Consider the following 15,478-nt stretch of genomic DNA (forward strand, 5'->3'; position numbering starts at 1 on the left):
TGGGCTGCCATGTGATTGAAATATGAAAAGGATAAAAGTCTGATTTCCCCCCTTAGACGTGGGCTGCCCACGTCTGCAGCTCCGGGCCGCGCCTGCGCCGGGGATGCTCTCTGGCTCGTCGCTGCCCAGTTGCTCCTCTTCCTCCTCCGTCACTGCCTTGGGGCCAGTCACTGTCCCCAGCCGCCTCGCCGTGCTGCTCGCCTGGGACCAGCGTCGCCGCCACAGATCTCCCGGGAGCCTGGCCGGAGTGCAGCGTGGCTCTCGGCAGTGAGCGCGCGTCACGCAGGGCCGCTCGCGGCCTTCGGGGCTTTGTTCCCTGTGCCCTTCCCGTGCCTTAGCACGAGCATGTTATTAGCTAATCTTCATAACCATCCTTCTAATAACTAACTCCACGGTATTTCATAGACCGCGTTTACCATCAATCGCTTAATTATCTCTCCCTGATAGGGTCTGCGGTGGTTTTATTTATGTCCGCGCATTCACTATTGTTTTGGTATTCTAGGATAGACTTCGGGAATTATTAGGCTAAAATGACAGTTTTATAAGGTGTATGATAAACTGCTCTGCATAGTGTTTATACAAATTCTCTGCCACATCGACCCTGGGGGAGAAGTGTCCTAATGATCCGGTCGACGGCCCCGCGTCACCGACACGGCTCAGGCACAGGCCCCCGCTTCCTGCCGACGGGCCATGCTGGAGCCTGCGCCCTGCAGCCTGGAGAGACCGCGAGGCCGGGAGGCCAAGGGTCGCGCCCGCCCCATCGGCTGTGACGAAGCTGACCGTGTGCCACGTGCAGAGCACCAGACAACACGCGCCGGCAAGAGGGGCCCAGGTGGCTTCGCGGCCGGAGCGCATTGTCTGGGGACACGTCTTGGACTTGAGGTTACGGGGTCTCTGCCTCAAGTGCTGCGTTTTGGGGATTGTGTCTATGATAGGCGGGCACTTTTGGAATTTTGAAGGGTGACTGGTACATGAACGATGAGAAGGTGGGCAACGCATCGTTAGGTCAGATTCGAAGGGAGATTTAAGTTTCGGGGTGGTCTTTGTTGGTGGCTTGATGATGAATGGAGGGAGCCGATCACAGGGGAGTGACCTCACATGTCCCCAGACGTGAGATGCTGGGGAGGGCGCAGCATCTGCCATCGAAACTGAACCAGTAGGTGGTGGCATCAGAGCGAGCCAACTCAGGGACGTTCTGGACACTTCGCAACGTCCATGCCCGGGGGGACAGAGGAGGCTGAGCAGCTGCCCGGGGGCCGGGGGACAGGAGCATGGGATGAGACCACGGGCAGCAGTGTGTGCTGCTTGACGAAACCAGGCCAAGAAACGTGCACAGGGAGGACGTGGTTGGCCCACCTGGGAACGTCCGGGTGCGGACGCGAGTTACGCGGTGCCCGTGGCGAGCTGTGCGCCGAGTGCCGTGGCCGTGACCTGGGCAGAGGCCTGTGTGGAGGTGCGACGCCCTCGGGTGCCGCGGGCTGGGAGCCAGCGCGGTGGACTCGGCCTTCACACAGGTGAGCTGCCACGGCCTGGTGCCGGGCGCCTCGGAGCCAACGACTGGGCCTCCGGAACCAGGGCCCCCCCCCCCCCCCGCACTTCCCAGCGCGAGTGAAGATGCCGGCTGCGCAGACGTCCATCGTGCTACGGAAGTGGCAACGCCTTTTTATTCAGAGTAAGATGTGTGAACATCCAGCATGACAAAATTTGTACAAAGTTCACGATTTAAAAATGAAGTGTCACTGCGACTTGTGATTCCACACGTTTATAGCAAAATTAAAGTGTCAACAAACCCATGCCGCGTAGTACAAAAATAAATCAAACTTCAGTCCACAGAGAGCACAGTAAATATTTATACAAAACTCTGTCTTAATAAATGATTACTCAAATTAACTTAGAAATGAATATGAACAATAAGTTATAATAAATAAACTCTGATGACTCACAATAATTCCATATGAAAGGTCAGCATTCTAATATGTGACACTTTTGTGAACCCTATATAACGGTCACAGATAACTCTTGATTTGATATTATTACCAACGTTAGATGAGCAGCAGGTTTGTGCTTAAAACCCCTTTCCACTGTACATAGGTGAGAACGAGAAGAACCCAAAACCGAGACTATCTATCACTCTACTAAAAGCATCACTATATCGGCAGAGAAGCTGCAGACACAACACGGGGGAGGCGGGGGGCGGGCCGGGCCGCGGCGGCGGCGGCTTCGGCTCTCCACGGCGGGTCCGAGCACGGCGGCCGCGACGAGGCGCTCGGCGAGCAGGGCGGGGGGGCCCAGGCACCCCGCGGGCGCCGCCGCCCGCCGCTAGGTCCGCGGGGACCGCCGGCTTTGTTCATAGCAGAGTAAAGTGCCGCTGGGACGAGCGCGTCTCTGTGCGCAGGCGCGCCGGGCGGCCCTGCGCCCCGTCCGCTGCGGGGCCCCGCCGGCCCCCCAGTGCCGCCGGCCGGCCGGGGGGGCCTGCTCCGGTCCCGCGGGGTCAGCGTCGAGGCTCGCACGCCTCCGTGCGGATGCAGAGGACAAGGTGAGTGCAAATAGTCGACTGGCACGTTGTGGGGACAATGACCCTGTAAGTCCTGTTCTGCTAAAAATATTTTTTAAATTTTTACAAAACCCATCTTTTTTTTCATAACAAAATTTTAAAGTACGTCTGTACTTCCTGCATAACATCAAGACATGGAAGGAAGAGGTGCTGTGACATGTAAATCAAGTCGACACCAGAGAACACGACAGGTCCCAGGGAGTGCTCCGGAGGGCAGGCCCGCCGGGGGGCCGCGGACCCTCCGCGCGGCGCCGTCAGCGCGGAGCGGCCAGCCTCCCGGGGACAGACCAGTCTGCGCCGATCTCGTGGAGAGAAAAGTGCTGAAGTATACTAATTACTCTTAAAGTCTGATTGCATTCATTCTTAGACTAGGCCATGACAGCTCAGACATCAAGGCTAGGTAACCGGTCTCCAGCGGAAGGCAGGCGGGCAGGAGGGTCATCGCTTCCCAATGTGCTCTGGGTGGAGCGGGCTCGTTCCAAGCCGGAGGCGGGGGCGGGGCGGGGGTCACTGAGCAGCTTTCCACCCCATTCGGCAGGAAATTCGGTCCAGCAACGCGAAGACTCCCAAACCATTTCCCTTCGTTCCCCAAAGGTAAACCAGCAACAACAGCAACGGTAATAACAGTTTTTAAAGTGGAAAGGGGAAATAAATACTCTTAAATGATCTTTGAGCTCAAATCGAAACCCATGGATTCTGTCGGATAAACCACATCGCAATAAAAAGTCCAGAGGGCCAGGACACTCCTGGGGGGGGAGAGAAGGTGGCTCCAAAGTTTATCGCAAGTGAGAGAACGTCTTCAAGCCGTCCGCCTCTGCCAAGCCCTGTCTTAGCCGCAGCGCCCAGAGTCACCATGCAATGCTCAGGAGTTAATTTAAAGGTGCTGTTAAACTGCTTTGAATCTTCTGCCAAGTTTCCATGGCTTGATGTTGTCTTACAATAAATTACTTATCTCATTTCTTACAGTTAATCCATATGCCATTTCCTTGGAATGCAAAAAAACTCATTTATTGCCCCCACCAAACACCATCCTCCTAAAACAAACAAACAGAAAAATCACATAATATTTCCAAGCATTGTTCAAAAATAAAGCATTTTTTTGCAACCAATTCTTGCTATGAAACAATATGCACACAAAATGTATTTCTTAAATTCCATAAAATCCTCTAACATGAGGCAAAATGATAATGTCTAAGAGGTGGCCGCAGGGGCCACCGCGTGATCATTCAAAGCTGTTTTTCTTTCTGTCCATTTCAGTTCAAAATACTAAAACATTTAATCACTAAAGCATTAAAAAGAATTTACACTCTGTTTTGATCAGCTTACCTCTTCAGAAATATATATATACCCCCGAATGTGCATACATTAGCAGCTATAAACATTACATGGCATATCACACTATGTCGGCTTATATGAAAACGTACAAAATGTGAATGTATTCAAAAACTATTCTGCAGGTACTATCTTTAAAGCAAGACACGAAATCATTGTGAAGTCTCGTAAGCGTAACACTGTTTCAGACAGGTGAGTATGGAGCGCTTTCCGGGACGGTGGCAGTGCCAGGCGAGAGGCGTCCTTCTAAGCAAGGCTCCGTCTCTATGGTCACTATAGCAGCTGTTCAGACCTGAATTCCTCTCACAGCCTGCTTTATATTTTCCAGTAGGGCTTTATTTTCTGGGCTCTGATAACGATCTTGATTTGTATACATGTCCGTCAAAGTAGTCACGTATGCATCAAAATTTTGTTCATTGATTGGGTCCTACGAGATATTAAATAGTAGTTCATATACAGCTTTTATTTTCTTAATAGGATATTCACATCAGCATAAAACAGTATCACCGCATCCAGCCACGCAGGCCTCCTCTGCTTAACATCTAACAGGCCTGCTCAGAGCGAGCTTAATCTACGGGTGCGCAGGGCGGGGCCCCACCGGTGCTTGGAGCAGCTAACGCCATGGTTTTGGGGGGGGCTAACCACGAAGTCTGAGAACCAGGGTGTAGCACGCACGCCCCGGGGGGGCCGCCAGTGCCGTGGCCCGCGCCGCCACTTACCATGTGCGGGAGCTGGATGTTGGCCAGGCTGTGGATCAGGGACTGGCTCAGGCTGGCCAGCTCGTGCAGCAGGGACTCGTTCTGCTGCTCGATCGCCTTGTTCTCCTCTTCGATCGTCTTCAAGTTGGTCTCCATGGTGGTGATCTATAACGCACAAGTGTGTGCACACGTCGCACGAGGCGCGCGGCGAACACGCGCCCGGCGCGGAGCGCGACCGCCTGGCGCCGCGAACACAGAGCCTCTGCGCTTCGATCCGCGGCGTCAGAGCTCAGGACCCGCCCCCTCAGGGGTTCGGCTTTCGTGCCTTGGATTCGTCACCCTCGGGACTCTGGTGACCGGGGAGAGCCGCCCGCTTTCGGAGACTCGGAGACGGGATAAAGGGGCGAGCGAGAGGAGCGCCCGGCGCGGGGCTGCGGCGCCCTGCGGGGCTCTGCGCTAGGGCGCCCCACGGAGGCTGCCGCGCCCTAGGCCGTGTCCCCGCCTGGCAGCGCCCCGCTGGCCTACGGCGGGTGCTGCGACTCTCTCAGCCTGAATCTATCGCTGACACTGACAAGTCCCACAGTGGCGACTTACTCGGGGCGGATCACCCTGCCTGCTCCACAGGCGCCCGCGACGCCGCCCGCATGTGACAGCCCTGCGGGGGCCCCGCCCGCTCTCCCCGCCCCCAGGGGCTCGGGTTGGACGGAGCCCGGCTGTGCTCGCGGCTGGGGCGGCGGGCGCCTCGCTGCCGCCACCCACGGCGCCTCCCGCCGGGCCGAGCGCGGGCGGCCCATTCCTTGTGGGCCACAGGCTGGGACCAGGTGGGCACGGGGCCCAGTCCCTGCAGGCTCAGCGACGCTCGGACCTGGGGGCGGGGGCTGCACACGGGCCCTGCGGGAGTCTGGGGCGGAAGGGGAGCCCTGGTCGCGCCGGGTCACGGCCTCAGCACCCGCAGCCCCAGGCGCCTCCCTGGGAGCTGGCTCTGCAGCTCGCAAACCAGCCCTGTCCCTCACGCCTGGTCTCTGCCGCCCTCTCGGGGCCGACCCCAGGCGCAGGATGCCGGGGTGTGTGTGTGGGGGGCAGCAGGTCTTCTCGTCGGAAAAGCCGCCAGTTCTGACCCCCTGGGGAGAGGGCGCCTCCCAGCGCTCGCGCATGCGCGCCTCTCACGCGCAGACGCCCCGAGGGTCTGCAGCGAGAAGAGCTGCGTCACCCCTGCATGTCACTCCTGGGCGTCCCGTCCAGTCAAAGGGTCACCCAGGGGTTTCTGGGAGTGGCCCACCCAGCGTGGCGGTCACAGAGCAGAGCGCGCTGGGGGTCTCGCCCCCGCCCCGGCCCATCGCACAGGAGGCAAGGCCTTCGCCCCACGGGCCACAGAGCGCCTGGCAACTGCTCAGCTCGCACTGGAAGGGATGGGGCGGGACGGTGGGCGGCGCCTGGTCCTGTCCGTCACGAGCTCACTGCGCTCCGCCTCCTGGGGAGCAGAGGGGCCCTGTCCTGTCTCAATGTCTGAGGGCACCTAGCTAGCTCCTGGTGGCCTAGGGAGGCAGCTGTCAGGAAGGGGTGTGTGCGTGTGCACGTGTGTGTGCATGTGAGGTAAGTGTGAGTGCAGGTGAGTGTGAGCACGTGTGTAGGTGTGTGTGCATGTAGGTGAGTGGGCGTGTGTGGGAATATGCATATGTGTACACGAGTGTGAGTGAGTGCTGCTATGTGTTGAGTGTGCAAGCACATGTAAGTGTGAATGCGTGGGCATACATGCAGGTGTGTGCATGTGTTTGTAGGTGCACAAAGTCTAGATAGGGCTCAGGTTAACATAAGGGTCGCGAGAGCATCCGCGGCCGGGGCCCTCACTGCGGGCTGCACGGCCCGCACGGCCCGCGCTTTCGCGGAGAGACCGCTGGTTCCGCTGCCCTCGGGCCCAGGCCGCGGCCCCGGGGGCCCGTCTCCCTCCGTCTACGTATCTGGGGCGGGAGGTCTGGCCGGCCCCGCCAGGGCTAGCGTTTGGGCGGAGGTGGGGCCTGTGAGCACACCACACGCAGGCCGCCCTGGTGCGCGAGTCAGGCACGAGCCTGGCCTGGCGGGGCATGTCCACCTGGGCGTCCCCTGCCCCTAACCGCCCCGCTGCTGCTCTGCCGGGCGCCGGGGCTCTGCCAAAGGCCCGTGTGAGCTGTGCCGGTGCCGTGCGGCTGGGCAGGCCTGGGAGGGTGCTGCCCCCACGAGCTGTGCCCGCTCCGCCACGTCCACGGGGCCCGGCCGCCGGCTCCACTCCGGACACTGGCTTACCTTCCGGGGCAGAGGCGGCACCCCAGGCTCCTCCGGGGGCCACCGCTCAGCAGCCGGGCCAGTGACAATGCGATTTAACACCTACAACTCCTTTTTGACGTCAGAGGCAAACAGATGCTGCTAGGAGCAAGTACTCGCATCGGACATCAAAAAAGTCCCGCGCGGCGGTGACGACGGACGTGAGGCGGTGGCCGCGGGGGGACGGGGTGCGCGAGGACGGGGTCCCGGGGCTCCCCCCGGCTCAGGGCCGGGCCTGCGTCCAGGCCTCTGGTGTGGGGTGGGTGTGGGGGCTGTGACGGGGAGTGGGACGGGGTCCCCACCGTGGAGGAGGGGCCCGCGGGAAGGAGGGCAGCTTCCCCCGTGTCGGAACGGGATGCCCAGCAGCCCGTGGGCTTCACACACTTGAGACCGGGCTCTGCGCCCCCAGCGCTGCTGAGGGAAGGGCCATTCTGCGGGGTGTTGATTAGGGTTTCGCACAGTCAAACAAATCCTGCTGATTGGCTGGCTCGTGCTCCCGCCGGGAAAGGGGGTGTGGAGAGCAGAGCCCCGCAGGGACAGCAGGGCCACCAGACCTTGGCCAGGCCGGGGCCGGGGAAAGCCAGCGGTTCAGGCAAATGTTCAGGAAAACTCCAACCCGTGTCGTGAGCCTTCGGCCAGGAGACAGGGACGCAGGGAGGCCGGAGCTCGGCCTGAGGGAGGGGCTGTGGACGGGGTCTGGGCTGGTGCTGGACGACGGGAGAGGGCGGTATGGCCAGGCCAAGAATGCCCGCCCTCAGCCCAGCCTGCCGCCCACGGCACCCACGGAACCACTTCCGGCTCTGCCACCGGCAGCCGGGGCGGCCGGCACGGAGCCGACTCCCTGGATGTCCTCGGCCTGCCCTGAGAATCCCATCCCCCGGTCGAGGCTGGCAGGGAGGGCTGGCCTGGGGCCACAGGGCAGTACACAGTGCAGCCCTTGCTCCCGACAGCACAGGACTGGCCTCGCCTGTGATGGCAACTCGAGGCGGACACTCTGCCATGAGACCCACTGCCCGGGTCCATGCTGGACTGGAACCTGAGAGCTCCCGGGGGGCGGCAGGGCGCGTGGGGGTCCCTGAGGGCGGCAGCTCAGCCGCCGGCTCTGGCTTAGTGAAGGAAGTCCCCTCTGTGGGTTTCCGATATCACACTTCTGATGTCGGATGAAACTTAGACACCCACCTCGGGCCGCCCCTGCCGTCGGGCCCCCGGCAGGTGCTCGGTAGGGGCCCGATGCCCCCCCCCAGCCCGCTGGCCCCTACATGTCGCCGTGCGTCTGTGCCCACCACGTCTGGGCCTGGGAATGCACGCCGCCAGCCCCAGGGTCAGGGACAGGGACAGGCGTTCTCCCTGACGCCTGGGGCACGGGCGCCTCTCCGAAGCCCACGTGCTGATGGGACGCCACCAGCACCCAAACGCTCGGGGAGCAAACGCCTCCCCCCCGCCACGGCAGGTGGGCCTCTGGGTGACTTCACGAAGGGCACTCGCTCAAACGCACGCACAGGACAGAGCTGGGCGACCGACGGCCACTGTGCCACAGCAAGTGTCGCCACTCGGACCTCCGCAGAAGACGCGACAAGGGCGAGAGATACGGGCACAGAGGAGCGAGGGCCAGGAGAGGGCGCCCCGGCAGGCGGCGGCCGCGGCCGGGGCCTCAGAGCCGCTACCTGCGTCCTGAGCTTGATCATGTCGGCCTCCATCTGCGAGTTGGACTCGTTCAGCTCCTTGATCTCCTCGTCCAGCTGCTTGATCTCCTCGTCGTTCTCGATGCCTGCAAGACGACGGAGGCCGTTAGGAGGGCGCCTGCGTCACTCCGCGGCATCCTCTGTTCGTCTACGCCTGGGACTCAGTGTGCCGGGGGAAAACGCCCCTGAGTTTGAAAAAGGGGTCCCGTCTGTGCGCCCTTCCGTCCCCGACCGCCTCCCCCCTTACGACCAGGAGAGTGGGCGGGGCGCGCAGGCCCTGGCGCTGGCTGGCAGAGCCCCGAGGCGACCCGCCCAGCCTGGCTGTGGGTGCGCCCGATGCGGCCCAGGCCCTGCCGCCGCCTCTCCCTCTGCCCTCGCTCTGTCCCTGTCACGTGCACACGTCCCCGGCAACACCGCGGGGTCCCTGCCCTCACTGAGCTCGGGTTTTGGGTGGGAAGGAGATGAACAGCTGTAACCGAAACCCTTCAGCAAGCGCTAAGGGCCGTCTGGCCGACTGGCAGGCAAGGGGCAGGCGGGGGTGGGCTTCAGAGACGGACTTCGGGGACGGACTTCAGGTGGGCGGGCGGTCACGAAGAGCCTGCCAAACGCCTGACGTCTGAATACACCCCCTCGTTCCGAATGGCAGGAAGCACAGGTCAGCGGACAGACCCGCACGCGTGAGGCCCTGGAGGGAGGCCGTCGGGCAGGGGGCAGGGGTGCGGGTGGCGGGGCCCAGCGAGGCCGGGCGGCAGGCTGGGGGATGCCTGCACCACGGTGGCTACACCGCCGAGGAGCACAAAGATCCAGACCGGGGCGGGGGAGGGGGAGGAGCAGAAGCCTCGCAGATGGCGATGCACGGCACAGTTTGCCAGTCCTGCTGGCCACGGGGCACAGCACGGGTCCTCGCTCGAAAGTAAGAGAAAACGCAGGCGCCCAGGCCTCCGAGGGGGCTTGGGGGCAGATGCCCACGCCAGCTGCCTCATTCCGGGAGGAAGGGCCCGGGCCAGCCCCGAGCGGGGCAGAGGTGGGGGTCGGCGGGGTAGGCTCGCAGCTGCTGTTTTTAGTGAAGTGGGACAGAAGCCTTGGAGGAGGAAGCCATCTTCCCAAGCAAGCCCCGTCCCCTCCCCGGCAGGCCTTTGCCCCAGAGCAGGCGGCCGGAGCGGCGCCCACGCCCGAGCTGGCTGCCCACGTCACTGGCTTGCCCTCCGAGTCCTTTCCTCCCAAGAATCAGTCTTGGGCATCAGAGCCGGCTTTCTGGACAAGCTGGTGTTCAGCGCTTGCCACCCAGAGGGACGTGGTGACCAGTGACCGGAGGCCGCGTGTCCTGCTCTCGTGGCCGCCGACCAGCTGCTACAGGTCTCGGGTGCACCTGCCGGTCTCTTGGGCCGGAACTCCGAGAACACACCTGTCCTTTGCACCGAGGCGCCCGCCGTGGTCCCAGGAAGCGTTTTGGGGACAGTGCCTGCCTCTCCCCCGGTGTGGCCAGACCTTTACAGCGACTTTTCAAAATTGGGAGGTGGGACAGACTGAGGTGGCTCGTGGCGCAGGCTGGGGAGGGGCCAGTGTGATCGCTTTGCCGGAGACGAGGTTCCGACGTTTCTCAGGACGAGCATGCCCAGCGCACGATGACACCACCGTCGGCACAGCGTCCTTAAGCTGCCGGTGGCCCAAGCGCTCGGCGACAGCTCTCCTGCGTGGACACTCAGCGCCTCGCCTCCGTGGGCTGCGGCGGGGCGTCTCCCAGCGCTGGAGTCGGTGTGCTCCTCCCAGGGGGCCGTCCGCTGCGGACCCAGGGCTGGCTGCGCGAGGCGTGTGGTCCGGGTTCTTCCTGGGCCCCATGCTCCACCCCCACCCCCCGTCCCCAGCAGCAGGCTCCTCACTGCCGCTGAGCACGTCGTAGGGGGTGGGCACTTGGAAGGTCAGGGACTGTGTGACCGAGAGCACAGAGAAGAACGGTGTGCCTCAAACTCCAGCTGTCACCTTAATCAGCTGGTCGAGGCTCCATCCATGCGGCGGACGTGAGCGATGTCTATAAATCACAGCACGACGTGCTCAGCTCTGTCTGGGGGTGAATCCTGGCACATGAAAGCTTAGAAGAATTTCGATAAAGTTACGAGCAGAGGATGCGGTCTCTCGGAACACTGGTGGGGTCGCGGAGAGCCACCTTACCGGTCTGAACGTTTGTGGAAAAGTGTCCAAATGTCACGATTTTCTACCTGACCCTCCTGGAAACCAGTGCCTGTGCAGGGGATGGCCGGAGGAAGGGCATGTTTCTGAGCTGCTGGGACCAGGGTTCTGGGAGTCGGGGGCTGCCATGCTGGGTTCTAAAACGCGGCAGACTGGGCCCACACCCCTCCCCTGCTCCCGGAGGGTTTCGTGGTGAGTGGTTTTCCTAAGCCCCCTGAAGCGCACGCTCCTCCACGGCGGAAACGGCCCCCGCCTGGCACGGCAGTTGGAAGAAATGCACCGGCCGCGTAAGCCGCTGGCCACAGCGGGACGGCCCAAGTGGTGGCTAAAGGAAGGTGCCGCCTGTGACAGGCGAGGGCGGCCGGAGCGTTCATGTGTGCTCCGTCCGCATTTGGCTGAAAGGGGCACGGACTGACCTCGCCCCGCTGACTCGGGGTGAGAGCCGACATGCGGTGGGCGGGCCAGGCGTGGGCAGCCCGCGGTGCGAGCAGCGCCCGGGTCAAAGCGGCCTCCCCGCGTCCTTTCCTGCCGCTGCCCCCGTCTGTCCTCTGCCTGACCGCGTCTGCCCCCGGTGCCGTGTCGCAGGCCGCACGGGCTCGGACCAGCGGGCCTGAGGACCCGGCCTCCACGCCAGGCAGCTCTGGGGGCGGCGCTGGCTCTGAGGGCGTCGGTGCTGCCCCTGAGGGCTGAGGGGTGACGCTGGAGGTCCTGCTGTAAGACGGGCTTCCTCGCCCTGGCCGGGGGCGGGGAGGGGGCGGGGGGCCGCGGGCCATAGCTCTCCCTCCCGAGTCGCCGTGTCTTCGGCGCCTAGCAGAGCGTTGAAGGGGAGAGGCAGGGAACAGCAGCTCAGGGCACAGACATGGTGGCCCTGGTTCTCTCCGCGTCACACGAAGGCCACACAAGGGCCACACGAGCTCAGGGGGATGGTCCGATGGCGGACAGAAGGCTCCGGCCTGCGGCCTGGGACCCGTGCGCCCCGTGTTGGGGGCTCTTCGGGCTCCGTCTGCCGGCGGTCAGGTGGGGGGCACGGGGGAGGGGGGCTGGGACCACCGGCGGCAGATCCTGCGAGGAGCCTCTGACACGCCCATGCTGCGGGCCTCTCGCTGAGGGCCAGCTCCGTGGGCCGGAGCACCTGGCATGGGCCCGAGGGCTGTGGGCGGGAGTAACTGTCTCCGGTGGCATCGTGCTCCTCCGAGGAGCACGGTCCGGGAAGGGCCCTTCGCGGAGCCCGCCGGTCCTGACGGCCCTCCTGCGGGCACGAGGGCGGCTCCCAGCCCGTGCTCTCTCCGGCGGCCAGGCCGTGGACGTGGGCGGAGGTGCCGGCCCTCCTTGCGGGGGCGGGGTGGGGGGGGGGCTGCCAGCGGTCGGCGCAGGGCGCCCTCGTGTGTGTCGCTTACAGACGCCTGAGGCAGGCCGCGTGGTCGATTCACCGACACCCACGCTGCCCTGGTCGCGCGCGCCCGCCTGGACGAAGCCGCCCGCTGCCCGCTCGCTCCATGAGGCCCGTCGCCGCCCCGGCACCCAGGGGCACGAGACAGCACTGCGGCACTGGGCTCGGGGCCCCTGGAACAGGGACGTGAAAGCACGGACATTCAGAAACGCGGCCCCAGACAGACGGCGACCAGGGCCCTGTTTGCAGAGCGCTCCAGCTCGTTCCGCCGCCGATGGCAGGTGCCGCGCTGCCCTGCGCCCGTCCCTGGGGACGCGCCGGAAGACGGACTTGGGGTTCGCAGACCAGCTTCAGCAACTGGCGAATGCACACACGCGGGACCGCGGGGCGCCCTCCCCCTCTGCGGCTTCTCCACACCCCGTGGGGACAGGGCCAGTGGGACGGACTTGGCAGGTGGGCTGAGAACGTCCGGCAGCGGAGCCGAGAGCGAAGGCCGAGCTCACAGGGCTGCGTGTGGCCCGAGGGCCCGGGATTCTGGGGCGAAACCACTGTCAGCCCTGGCGTGGGGACCCCTCACTTTGGCTTGTGAGCCTGGTGAGAGGTGCCGTCGGGGGACAGCCTGGGGGAAGACCACCCTCCCTCTTCGTGGAGAGGCCTGCAGCTGGTTCCCGCCAGCCTCGGTCGTGCGAGGCTCTGGCGACCTGCGGCCATGGCCGGCTGAGGCCTCCTGGCCGTGGAGGAGCAGGGGGACAGTTACCGTTGCTGGCCCGCTGCCGGATGGTCAGCATCTGCTCCCCGGACAGCTTCGCCTTCTTCATCGCCGACGTGGCTCGCGGGCAGCCCGACAAGCTGGGGACGGAAGACGGGGGGTGGCATTAGTAACGGGTCCTGGGAGAGCCCCAAAGCCCCAGAACGTGGCCGCGAGCGAGGCGGGCCACCGAGGCCTCTTCTCAGGCTGCCTACAGGCGCAGCGCTGTCTGCAGGAGGGAGAGCCGCCAGACCAGGGCGCACGTGTGGCTGCTGTGTGCACGTGAGGGAGGCGTGGCCCTGTGGGCTCGGGGACACGCCTGGACACCAGGACGGGGGCGCGGCGGCCTGGGGGTGCCAGCAGCTGGGGCACCGAGGCAGGAGGGAGACGTGCCCGTCACGTCTGCCTTTCGGGCTGCCTGGGACTTTCGTGGAGTGGCCGTCTTCCTCAAAAGCTTCAGTATCACGGAAATCGTCAAACTTGCTGCGTTTAAAACTCGATTTCAAACACACGGAAGTCGGGAGAGCAGAGTGACAAGCCTGTCCCCAGGTCGCCCTGTGCAGACGGCCGTCCGCCTGCACCCTGGCCTCCCCGGAGAGGATCCCGGGGCGAGCCCGGCGTGAGCAGCACCCCCATGTCGTCGGCTCACAGCCTCCTGCAAACTCGCGTGTGTCATCGGACGCGCGGTCCGGTTGGAGGCGCCTCCCTTGGTTCGCGGACCGTCCCATCGGGTCTACACAGGCGCTGAACCGGGGCGACGGGCCCGACGACCGTCTTGGCGGCACGGCTCCTCCTCCCTTCCTGCTGTGCATGCTGAGCACGTCACACAGCCTGGTCGCACCCGCCTCTTGGAGGCTTGCCACTCACCCCTCACCCTGGCCACGGTCAGACACCCACACGGAGGACCCCTGCACTCGTGCTCAGGGTCCCCCGGGCACGTCACGTGTGGGTGAAGGGAAACTGTGCACACGTATCATTGTATGTGCGTGCTGATATCGCTGCGTGCACACACTAATATCATGCACGGAGCACTGCATGCCTGCCGGTATCACAGAGCAACAGTGCAGCACACGTTGCTATCACATCTGTAACACCGCAAATGATATACGTGTAACGTGCATCTCTGGGATGTGATCACACACGTAGCATTGTATGCACATAACACCGTGTATGCATGTGATGCGATCCCATAAGTAGCGTTGCATGGCTATGACATCATGCATGTAATGCGAGCACGTGATGTGATCATGCGTGTAACATCATATGCACACACTGAGGTCACGCATGTAGCATTGCATGACCGTGTCAGCACCATGCAGTGCCATTGCAGCGCACACCGACATCGCATCTGTAACACTGCGTATGACACATGAGTAACATGCATGCACATGATGTGACCGCATGTGTAACACTGCATGCATCTATCATGTATGCAATGCGTGCATATGGTACGGTCACGCGTGTGACACGCGTGCGCACATTGGTTTCACTTCGTCCCTATCTTCGGTGCCCGGTGCCCCTGGTGGCTGCACAGTGAGGCCTGTCAGGGCTCCACCTTTATCTATGAGCACCTAAGGCCCAGTGGCAGAGTAGATTGGCGAGATCTGTGTAATGTCTACGTCAACGTATGAGGCTTTCTAAGTATCTCTTCAGACACCTTCCTCCAACACAGTCTCTCATGGAGATATACGTTAACAGTTATTTTGGGGGAAAAATCCTTGCACGATGAACATTTTCACTGCTCCTTGCAGTTCACGCTGAAGGTCCGGGTGATGTCTGTTTGTGTGACGTTCCGTCTGCTCCTACATTAGACTGTCCACGGTGTGAACTGTCACCACTGCTAACGGTGAGGCTAGATTTATAAGCAAAAGGGTAATTCGGTTTCCACCCAGACGGGAATCGCCAGCCCTAGCCCCGGCCTCCTCCCTGAGGTGAGCTCCCCTGTCAGGAAGCAGAGTCCTCGGGGACCCTAGAGACACCACGGGGGGTGGACAGGAAGGGACCAAGGGGCTCCAGTAGAGTCATCTCCTGAGGGGACCGGACGCAGGCACCCCTAGGCCTGCCTCTGCCTCAGGGCTCTGTGTCTGACCAGACCACGTGCGTTTCCTGAGCTCGCTTGTTCCTCAGCCCTGTCCCTTCCCCTTCTCGCTGTCACCACAGTGGCTTGTGAGTGCCCCCCGCTGGGCCCCTGGACCTCAGCCTGGCTCCTGCCGGCTCGCCAGGACCACGGACCCCCGCCCCGGCTCGTCGTCTCAGTGGCAGCCCTCTGCAGAGTGCCGCTCGTCTGGGAGCAGGGTCCCAGGCCTGAGTTGTGTCCTAGCCGTGCTCTGAGGCCTGGCGGTCCCTCTGCAGGACCCAGCTCCCCTGTCCTCGCACTTCTTGGAGCCGCCTGCCTTGGCGGCTGGAGGCGAGTGTTTGGGACTGCCTCTGCTCCTCTGCTGCCCCCCACCAGCTGACCTCCTGGCTCCCCTTCCCGGGTGAGCGCCTACAAGCCAGGACCAGGTGGCCCACGCCCGCGGGGGTGGCCGCGGTCAGCCGGGGTTTCGCACCCTCAGCGCTGGCTCCCGCTTCCACCAGCTGCCGCCCTCG

General features: G+C 63.1%; 1 protein-coding gene across 9 annotated transcripts in view; it reads right to left on the minus strand.

The window, feature by feature from the left end:
• Positions 1-2,457: 2,457 nt before the first annotated feature.
• Positions 2,458-15,478, minus strand: part of MYT1L (myelin transcription factor 1 like) — a 293,631-nt gene continuing 280,610 nt past the window's right edge. For 7 of the 9 annotated variants that reach the window (XM_036224409.1, XM_036224411.1, XM_036224406.1 and 4 more), the window contains 4 exons: positions 12,899-12,990; positions 8,547-8,650; positions 4,606-4,749; positions 2,458-4,313 (listed from right to left, as the gene is read on the minus strand). In XM_036224409.1, coding sequence (XP_036080302.1) covers positions 4,173-4,313; positions 4,606-4,749; positions 8,547-8,650; positions 12,899-12,990 — 481 coding nt within the window. In that variant the 3' untranslated portion in view covers positions 2,458-4,172. The remainder of the gene's footprint in view (positions 4,314-4,605; positions 4,750-8,546; positions 8,651-12,898; positions 12,991-15,478) is intronic. The other 2 variants (XM_036224413.1, XM_036224412.1) reach the window with 1 other exon arrangement.

Source organism: Rousettus aegyptiacus, unplaced genomic scaffold (assembly GCF_014176215.1).
Source record: "Rousettus aegyptiacus isolate mRouAeg1 unplaced genomic scaffold, mRouAeg1.p scaffold_m13_p_7, whole genome shotgun sequence".
NCBI lineage: Eukaryota > Metazoa > Chordata > Mammalia > Chiroptera > Pteropodidae > Rousettus > Rousettus aegyptiacus.